General features: G+C 33.2%; 1 protein-coding gene across 7 annotated transcripts in view; it reads left to right on the plus strand.

Annotated features, from left to right (window-relative positions):
- CCDC141 (coiled-coil domain containing 141) overlaps positions 1 to 10,544 on the plus strand; it is a 57,845-nt gene that overhangs the window by 18,301 nt on the left and 29,000 nt on the right. For all 7 annotated transcript variants that reach the window (XM_010713550.3, XM_010713547.2, XM_010713552.2 and 4 more), the window contains exons 9-14: positions 1,741 to 1,904; positions 3,661 to 3,802; positions 5,541 to 5,660; positions 6,142 to 6,333; positions 7,298 to 7,474; positions 10,158 to 10,337. In XM_010713550.3, the coding sequence (XP_010711852.1) occupies positions 1,741 to 1,904; positions 3,661 to 3,802; positions 5,541 to 5,660; positions 6,142 to 6,333; positions 7,298 to 7,474; positions 10,158 to 10,337 (975 nt within the window). The remainder of the gene's footprint in view (positions 1 to 1,740; positions 1,905 to 3,660; positions 3,803 to 5,540; positions 5,661 to 6,141; positions 6,334 to 7,297; positions 7,475 to 10,157; positions 10,338 to 10,544) is intronic.

Below are 10,544 nucleotides of genomic sequence, written 5' to 3' on the forward strand. Positions count from 1 at the left end.
AAATTATGCTCTTGTACCACAATTTCAGGCAGACCTGATGGTTTTTTCATATTGTTTTCTATGCCATCCTATAATTATCTATTGCAAAACAGCTATATACATATGCTAGTCTTGAAAAGAGAGAGATGGAGGTAGGATATCTCACAATTCCATTGTTTAACGTTGATTTAGTTGAGCTGTTGAAAGCCTGAATTAGAACACGATGTTGCTTTTCTATACAGAACAGGAGAGGACTGCCAACGAATGCTGCAGCTGCTTTGGAAAAAATCAATCAAGCTAATGTCTTGCTCTCACTTGCAAGTGAAGTTGAACACTAGGAATTATAAATTTTTGTGATAGCAGCCTTAAATTGATCATAGTAGCAACAATGCTGAGAAGTAAAGCAGTGTAACCCATAGAAGTTTTCTGTTATCCTTGGAGATGCAGTCTGAACATAAAAAGTATTCAGTTATGTTTAGGAAGAGAACCTGCTGAGAACACTTTTTTTTTTTTTTCTCCTTCATCTTCTAATATACTCTTGACCAGTTGCCATTCTACTCAAGTTGCTCTTTGATAAACATGTAAAATGTACCTTAAGGTTTCATTTAAAATTTCCACATTGCTCTGCAAGACTAAAGACAGTTTCTTACATTCGCTGTCTATCAACTTAAATGTGAAGTAGTAGTACTTATTATAACTTTGCTGATCATGTTTTATTTATTTTCCTTCATTTCTGTTGTTAGATTTTATTTGTCTGAATTCAAACATCTACCCTTGCTATTTTGACTCAATGATAAAGGCTTTGGGTTTTTAGTTTACTTGTAATGTGCTGGAACAGCTGTATCATATTGTCCCTCATGACTATCATTGAATTTTCACTTTTCAACTTTTCAATTAAGTATTCACTAAATTCTAGTTCCATGCATCTGGAAGAATGCAAAGCCTTGCAAACATTTTTAAAGAAAATACAATTTTTTTCTTTTCAGACTATCAGTCTGAATTATTCATTGGATATAAATTTAGAGTATGAAATAGAAATTTTCAAAGTCAGAATTCAAGTGTTATATAAATTATATTTTTTGCTGAGTAAATGGACATGTTAAGTGGGAAAATTAATACAATTAGATGTTGTCTGCTGCCTTGCATTATTTAGGTCTCAAGCTATTCTGGTGTTTAAAGCCATAAAAATCTGTGTAAGAGGTTACAGTGTTACTGCTAGGATTCTAATTATATATAGTAGGCTTAGGTCCATTTCTATTTTACTAAAATTACTATTCAGTGGCTTTAATAGTGGAGTATTGAACTGTTGTCTTTATTCCACTTTGAAAGGTGGAATACTTTTGTCACTTTCTTCTGGTATTTGAATGAGAAACTTCTTGCTTTAAAGGAAAACAGAGTAGGTGCTATAAGAAAATGCTGGTAAAAGCACTTAAGAGCGCGCTTCCACAGAACGCTAACACTATCAGTTGTATTTATGTTGCTATTTTGGTTCTACTTCAAATTCCTGATAATTGCTGAAAATAGACTAGTTTTAATTCAAACTAAACATGGTTTTACATGCTCATAATTGTATTAACTTCTGTTGAATTATGTTTTCTTCTGTGAAAACTAAGTCAACATCACACACTAAATTAAAGTTATTGTCCAAAAGAATGCGGAAACTGAAGAACTGGGAAATATTGTTTGACCTTTGATTATATAAATGCACGTGTGGACATGTTTAAATAGAAATATTGACAAAAGTTGAATATTTTTTTTTAGGCAGTTAATGCTCTTGAGAATTACCTTAAAATCTTTAACTCGGAAGGCTTGAGTTTGCCAGTCCTGTCAATGAAGTATGATGAGTTAAAGGAAGAAATTAAAGGCTGCACAGCAAGTATGTTGCAAAAAGGACAAACTTTAATTAATAAAGCAGATTCTCACAGGTATTCCCTTCATTTTTCATATTTGTTATATTGCTTCATACCTACCTCTTCCCTTACAACTCCACCAGTTAAAATCATGTATTTACAGCCATTGAAATCAATTAAGCAGATGAGATTCTAAATGACAGTTTCAGTCATACATATCTTTCATATATAAGTATCTTTTAATATATAAATTTCCAAGTATTTTAAACATGTTGTTGCATCATATACATATGTGCTTGCTTTCTTAAAACAGGACTTAATATTATGGCTTTTCTATTTTTCTCTGCTGTCTTCAGACTTCATGGCCTAAACATAATGAGTTTGCCATGTATTTTTATGACTAAAGCTAGTTTGTACAGATGGAATGCTTTACATGCCTAGGTATGAGCTTGACGATTACTATCATAGATTATTTATATTGGCAGGGTACCCTGGAGTTCAATTAGTGCAATTTCTTATTCAAAACCTTCAGCTTAAGTCAAATTGCTCACAGGCAAAGCTGGAATATCTACAAAGATGGAGATTCCACATTCTCTTGGGCAGTCTGTTCTGGTAGTAAGCGCTGTGTGTATGAGACACATGTTTTACTAATTCCTGGCCAAGACTAGTAATGACTGACACAGTGGATTATGTTAGCAAATGTGGTGTTCATATTCCAGAACGTTAATTTCCCCCAGAAAGAATAATGCTTTGTAGGAGGGAAAAGAGCTGTTGTTTTCATGTTTAAACAGTGTGGTATCCTTAAATATTGGCCAGTGATTAACCAAATGGGACGACAAACTTTGAACAGCTAAAAGTCCAAAGAGAATGATATGGACAGAAAACAGGACAGATACCAAGACTAAAGCCTGACTAACATTTTTCCATTATTCCTCAGATCATTGGCAGTCATAACTGCCTTCACAATTTTCCCATTTCCTACATAGCAATGACTGGAAATCCTGAGGATTATGGTAGTTCCTATTTGAAGGCAGTGAAAATCTGGACCTGAAAAATTCTAGCTTTCTCATAGGATAAATGAGAAAGTATAATCTGACAATAAAATATGTAGCTGTTAAGTGTTTGTCATCTGGTGGATCCAGAAAGCAGCCAGAAGAATTTGATGTGGAATTTGAAAATAGCTTCCAGGTCCTTGGGAAGTGCTTGTTGAAACATAGTAATTCTAGAATTGCTTCATCATATATCGTAGAGGAAAAGATATTGCATCTTCTGCTACTAGTTTTCAAAAACAGACCAATATTCATTTTTACAGAAGATATATCTATTTATAAAGAGAGGGACCTAGATGACCTTGCTCAAACTGGTTAACACCTTGCTGATTTTTCTTAATGACAGCACAGGAAAACCCATTTCAATGCAGCAAACATTATTTTTATGGTAGAAATGATACGCTATGTATTTTTACTCCTTTCTTGGACCTTTTCATTTGTGGTCTCAGTTTCTAAATTGTTTCTAGGTAGTATTACTAACATCACTGGAACTATATATGAAATAAAGTATTTCTCATTGGATCAGGATATAGAGTATGTGAGTCTAACTTCCAGTGATTTATTTGGAGATGTCATCCCCGTGTATTACTTGTTATCAATTTTGTTGGCTTTCATTTTAATATTCCTCTTGGTTATTTTTCTTTTCTCATAAGGATCACAGCTTAAAATTCTCATGAAATCCTTTGTCATACAAATCAACAGGAAGTTTGTTTGCTTAATCATTAAAAGCCTGCTTGCTGAGAAAACTGAGAAATACTAACAGTTGCACTTATCCATTTTAGCTCTTGGGTAATAGGGATTCAGAAAATGATAGAGAAAGTTAACAAAAAAGAGGATCAACTAATCAGGCAGTGTCCAGATGATAAAGAACTCATGTTGAAGAAGCAACAATGGACTGCCTCACTTGAAGATCATCTAAATAAGGTACACTGTAACATGCCTTCATGTTAATGTATTTACAACCAGTGCATTGCGTTTTCATTGCTTACCTATGTGAATATTAAACTTGACTCAATTACAAATAGCACACTGGTTTGTTGGTGGGCATGCTTTTATAGTTAAAATGCTGAATGCTATTATCTGAAGCAATGAACATAAATCTGTACTGAAAAATGCAGATTTTTTTCATGAAAACATTTTACCAATTATCTTTAATAAAGCTTAGATATTGAGTTATTAAAAATTTATTCTTTTGGAAAAGAGAGTAATTCTTATGCAGGACTGGGACCCACATACAAGTTCGCTAGACTGTTTCTGTCTTTATTTTCATCTGCAGCATAATGAAATAGAGTTATGGCAAAATTGGGGGTTAATAAGTGTGGTGACTGAAGTGCAGCAAATTTCCACGTTAGGTTGAAAGAGTGGATTCTGCTCACTAAAATAATTCTTTTAATTCATGACAGTATACTTTAAGGAGTTCACAGCCTTCTTTAATATGTTAAATGTTCTTTAGTACTGCAGACCTTTCTAATGATTTGTCACAGATGAAATAGACACATGATTCCTAAATAAGGTATCGTATGTAAATTAAAACTTAATTTCCATAAAAATTAAGACAAAACAGCCATAAAAACAAAACACTAATCTTTTAACAAGGCTTGTCTGAAGAAAATCCCGGAGTGTAGAAAATAATAACAAAAAAAAAAGTAGTGAGTTTTGATGACTGGCTTTCATTTTAATATTCATTTTAATATAATATTTAATTAAGTCTGAAATCTGATATTTCATAATATTTGCATGATGCTTGTAATGAACAATTCTGAATCAAATGACAAAATTTGAAATACTTTAGTTCTTTAGAATATGCTTTCCGTACAAGTGGCCTCGTATGTTAGAACGTAAAGAAAATACTGTTGAATTTGGCTGAAAGTACAAGAAATTCTGATACCTGCAGCAGGTCTTGCAGCGGTGATGTTAGCAGCGTATCAGGAATATTAAGCTAAAGCTTCAATAATGAAGGTAGTTCTTATTCAAAAAGTAAATCTTAATTTTCCCATTAGTTTAATACTGCAGTTTGTTCCCAATCTTCCATTAGAAAACATTTTGGAGGTTTGAGTCCTAATACATGATTATTTATCACATGGAACTGTGCTCATTGTTACATTTCTCCCAAGCAAAACACTCTCCATTCCAACCATCTCCTAACAATAATGTATTCCAAGGAAGTGCTAAAGTGCTAAATTCAACTGTCCAGAGACTCATTTTATTGTGACAGTGCAATAATATTGTGTACATGAATCTGTGTGGTAATAGGTCTTTTAGCTTGGGAGAGAAGCTTTAAATGTACTTTCTGGAGAAAAAAAGTTATCTGTGTGGTGCTTCTGTAAAATGGATCTTAATAGAAGTATTTATGACAATGTAGTCTTACGTAGATGTTAATACAGTTGTCTTAGTGAATTAACAAGACTGGAATACCTGGGACAAAGAAAAGAACTGCCAGTAAAATGAGTGCAGATGGGAATGTTTTCTTCCATTTCTGACTGTACTGTTAGGTGTGAAATAGTAGAATTTTACTCTTAATTTCTCTGACCGTACAAAGCACAGAGTTTAAACAGTACCAGATAAGTGTTACTTCTTTTTTCACTGTAAAGTGATTTCCTATACTTGTCTATATACATCTTGTCTTGTAAACAAACTACATAAATAATGTTTTCAAATATAGGTATCACAGTCAATTAAAAAAATCACCTCGATGCTTGCAGTTGGTGTGGAGGTTGGTTCCCATCTGTCAGAGTCGGAAAGAATTTTGAATGAACACCTTGAGCTGGCAAATCAAATAAAGGTAAAAAACAAGTTCTCATATTTATTAACATTAAATATTTTTAGAAATAAATGCAAACGACTACAGAAATAGGTATCAAACAGAAACTGCTAAGATGTAGTTAAACTCAGAAATCAGTTCAGAAAATTATTCTATAGTGTTTATGAATGGTAATGTATTGGTCTGGTTGGCTGTGTTCCTTTGTGAAACACTTTGTTTTTGTTCTTGCTTTATAAAGTGGCTAACTTCATCTGTATACTGAGATTCCTGTCCATTTCCAATTTTAATGGCTACCTTCAATGACATATACAGTTCTTAGGGTTAAACCATTTCTTTCTTGTAATATTTTATTTCAGCACATAACGGGAACATTGAGCTCTTCAAGAAAGTAATTGAATTGTACAGAAAAATAGTGATGCTAATCAAAATTAACAATGTGTTATCAATATCCACAAATGCTTTGTAGACATTATAGATTTTGTTCTATATTGTATCTTGAAAGGAAACTTCATGTGAACTGGGAGAAGCTGAGGGAATCATCAAAGACATGAGAGAGTTTGAACCTGAGCAAGTGGCAGCCTTTTATAGCAAAACTGACTTCTTGAATGAAGAACTGAAAAAAACTGAAAGAAACATCCGTACAAAAATAGAAATTCTAACAACTTATGTGGCCTTCTTAAAGTCGTCATTGGAGGTACAGGCTTCCTACTTATTCTGTTTCAATGGTGAAAAATCTTGTAACCAAAAACATTTGCTTTATTTTAAATAAAACAAGTCCTATAAGTGCTGTGCCCCAGCAGCACTACAAGTATTTGTAAGCTTCTTTCTGCTTTAAAGGAGATCTGTACCGTCTGGGCAAGTGGCCCTGATCATCGAACTTTAATCACCATAATAATAAACCAATGTACAGACTTTCTAGTAATTTAAATCATCATCATAGGAAGTATTATAATTGAGTTTTTGCTTTTTCTCATGTGCATGCTTTCTTTTGGTCTCTCATTATACGCATAATAAAAATTGGCTGATTATATTCATATCTTAAATATTTGTCATAATATATTTATCTTATATGTTGTTATAGGTATTTATAACAATCTGTGTTTCTACTGAAGTGCTAATTTGTATGGATTTTAAAAGGGAAGGTATAATCCATGCAATAACATAATTCTGTGTTAGTAATGCTAAAGACAATTAATTTTTATTTTGTTATAATGTTGGTTTTAATATTCTACAACACTTGTCTCTTTAGAGAGAAATTGACAATGGAGTAGAATCTATTGGATAAAAATAGCAATCGTATTTGATAGCTTGAGTTTAAATAGCCAATAACTAGATCACACTTACTACTAGTTATTGCTAATATAATTTACTTGATATTAAACAGATATTTTCAAATAATTGCTTACTATGCTGGTATACAACACATGTAAACATCTGTGACAGAAATTATGCCTGCTTTTCATCTATTGGTTTACACATTACTTAAATTGAATGTTGTTTAGTATTATAGGTCTTGGGGAGGAAGATAGATTTTAAAATCTGTAAACAACTCAATATAGCCTGAATTTTATCTTCAATTTCATTGTGTCTATATACCTTCTGATTATAGCAACTGAACTTGTGATTTAAAAAAAATGTTTATTTTCTATCTTTCACAGATGAATGACTACATTCAAAATCTGAAGGAATTCTATCATGCAGAGCCTCTACAAACAAGCAAGGAGGCTGAAAATAAAAATGCTATCGAATCAGTTAATACAAAGTGGCAAAAATCTATAGAGAAGTTTTTTTCCACTGAAAATCTGGGTCGCATTTTTCTTAATTTAGTAAATACGGTGAGATTTTTATTTCATAGAGTTACCACCTTTCTCATGGAATAAATTCAAATTATAGGATTTTATGAATATGACAGATAAATGTATAGATTTTTCTAACCTGCATAAAAGAACATGCCTAAAGCAAAAGTGCATTTGTTCTGTTTCAGTGCATGTATAAGGAAGAGGAGAAGTTGGGAAGAAAGTGAAATGATTGTGATGTTTTTATGAAATTACAGTTAAATCTAGGAAAAAATAATTAAAAAAAAAATTCCTCATTCCCAATTCGTAACATAAATAAATGCTCATTCTGAGAAATTAGTTATCTGTACATTCAGAAAATGGTGCTGTAAAAAAAAACAACTTTGGTTTGGAAGTGTTAATGTTTACAAAATCAAAGTGAGGGAAAGTTAAAACTTGAAACGCTTGTAAGGTGATCAAACATTTTAATACACAACAATATATGAAATAGATGGAATAATTCTGGAGGTAGAAGTAATCTCCCTAAGTTTGAAGTGAAAATTTCTCTTGTTCTGCAGAGAATTTGTTGCATAGGACAACAAATAATATATAGCTAGTGACACTGTTTCTTTCGCTTCTGAAAAGCTGAAATTTTACTGAAATCATACCGTGCAATTTTGTTGCACCGGTGATGTGCTTGTTGATGATCAGTTGCACAGAACAAAATCCTTATGGTCACAGAGACATCTCTGAAAAAATCTGCAGCAAATAGTCACGTTCATGGGTGTATCCTATCCCAGCCGATGTGTAGGAAAACTTGTATAAACGGAGCAGAAATCATGAGAATTCTGGAAGGTTTCATCAAAAATTACTTTTGTATGCTTTTTTTTTCCCTAGCAGGAGGGAATTAGCCACTTGTTTTCTATATAAATTAGTATAATTTGATAAATTGCACTAAATATTTGATGCTTGCCTCTGATAGCATTTAATCCCAGTTCTGTGACTGATGGATTGTGACTTCACCATTACCTGATTTTAAAGGTACTAAGGCAGGTATACATTTGTAAGAGATTGAAATCTTATATGAGTGATAATGGTATTATAATAAGCATAAAATTTTTTTTCTTTGGCAATGAGGTGGCCATGAATTAGTGAGCCAGAACACATACTAAAAATAATACGTGGATGTATAAACTTTGTTCATGTTGGAAAGCAGCATAGATGTAAGTGTGATATTTGGCTTTTTTACTTCCACAAGAGTCAGTCTTCTCCAATGTAAGTGTATGCAGTTCTAAGAAAATGAATACTGGATCTGCTTCTTTATACATAGATAATCATTCCTGATGTATTTACATTTTCTTGAAATCAGCTGCATTGCCTAGGCATTCCAATCTAATTTTCTAGCACCTCTTCATGGGATGATTGCTTGAGATTCACTATCTATTCCATGCCTCCTAAACAGATCTCAATTAATGTAGACAGCATGGATATGCAGCTGTTAATTCTGCTTTTATGGGAGACATAAGGGACCAATCACAATGAGCTGAGAGGATGAGAAGGGGAAAACGGTAGTGATAAAATGCTGGAAAAAATTGCTTAAGGAAGGTACTGAGGCATCTAGTGAGGGCTGAAGTGTGCTGTCAGATCTGAATACAGCCAGGCAAGAATTAACTATTCAGAGTAATAGTAAACTGAACATGTCTGAAAATGAAGTCACATGAGGTGCAGCTGAGGGAACTGGGATTGTTTAATCTGGAGACGAGGAGGCTCAGGGGAGATGTTATAGCTTTCTATGATTGTCTGAAAGGAAATTGTGGCAAGGTGCAGGTTGGCCTCTCCTGCATCACTAGCAGTGGGGCTCGACGGAATGGCCTCAAATTGCATCAATGGAGGTTCAGGTTGGATATTAGGACAAATTTCTTTTCAGGAAAAGTGGTGAAGTATTGGAACAGGCTGCCTTGGGAGGCGGTGAAGTCACCATTCCTGGAAGTGTTCAAGAAAAGGGCAGATGTGACACTGAGAGGCATGGTAGTGATGGATTGATGGTTGGATTAGATGATTTTAGAGGTCTTTTCCAACCTTAATGATTCTGTGATTCTGTTATTCTATGAAATTACTTAAAATATTCAGATATTCTCTCTCTAAAGGCCTGGAAGTGATACAGACCAAACTAGTAACTTACAAACTCAATTTTTCTTAAAAGGAAAGGTCTTTAAATAAGAAAAGCAGCAACAGCATTATCAGGTTTTCTACAGTATTTGAGCTCTGTTAAAAAGAGGAAAACCTGCCAAATATTCAAATGCTGAACAGTCTCCTATGGTTTGGTGCTGTTATAGTTGTCAGCACAGGGTGGTCTCTCCTTTGTCCCTTTCATCATCCAGCTGCTATTCCCCAGAAGGCTGTTTCTGGGTAGTTCTGTCAGTTCAGAAATAATTCCAGATTTCGTATGAGCATTTGAACTGTTATCAGATGGCAATGATTCGATCATTACTGACTTGTTCTGGATTTAAAAAAAATAGTAGCAGTTATAGCCTCAGTGTATCAAATTCTGTTCAGCTATGTCTATTTCTAAGAGAATAGTGTGTTTAAATGCATGTAGAGTACCAGAAATTTTCAAAGGAGTTGTCCTAAAATATTTGCTTTTCATTAAATATTGTTAATATTTCAGTATTATGAGGTTTTATTGTATATTTTTAATACAAATACAAATGTTGGAAAATGTGTGTTCTTATTTATTTGCCAGGTAAGTGAGGGCTTCATATTAAAGGTAGAAAAATCTGTGCAAGTTATAGAAGAAACCATTATCAATTTGAGTAAAGAAATGAAAGAACTGACTGATCTTTGGGCAATCTGGAATTTTAAAATTAATCAAGGAAAACCTATCATGCAACAGTGCTGGATATTGGAAGAGCAACTAAATAAGGTAAATAAAATACAAAGAAAGCAATTGCAACAATTATTTCTAGATTGTTAATAGTTTGTGACTATCAACTTGTAGAGGTATTATTTTAAGAAGAGAAACAGATAATTCTCCATAATCTGTTTTACTATCCAGGTGGTCATCAGGAATGACGATGATTTTGATCTTTGTTTTGTCCCTTTTCAAACCCTATGAATCATCATTTCAATT

Source organism: Meleagris gallopavo, chromosome 7, assembly GCF_000146605.3.
Source record: "Meleagris gallopavo isolate NT-WF06-2002-E0010 breed Aviagen turkey brand Nicholas breeding stock chromosome 7, Turkey_5.1, whole genome shotgun sequence".
In the NCBI taxonomy this organism is placed as follows: domain Eukaryota; kingdom Metazoa; phylum Chordata; class Aves; order Galliformes; family Phasianidae; genus Meleagris; species Meleagris gallopavo.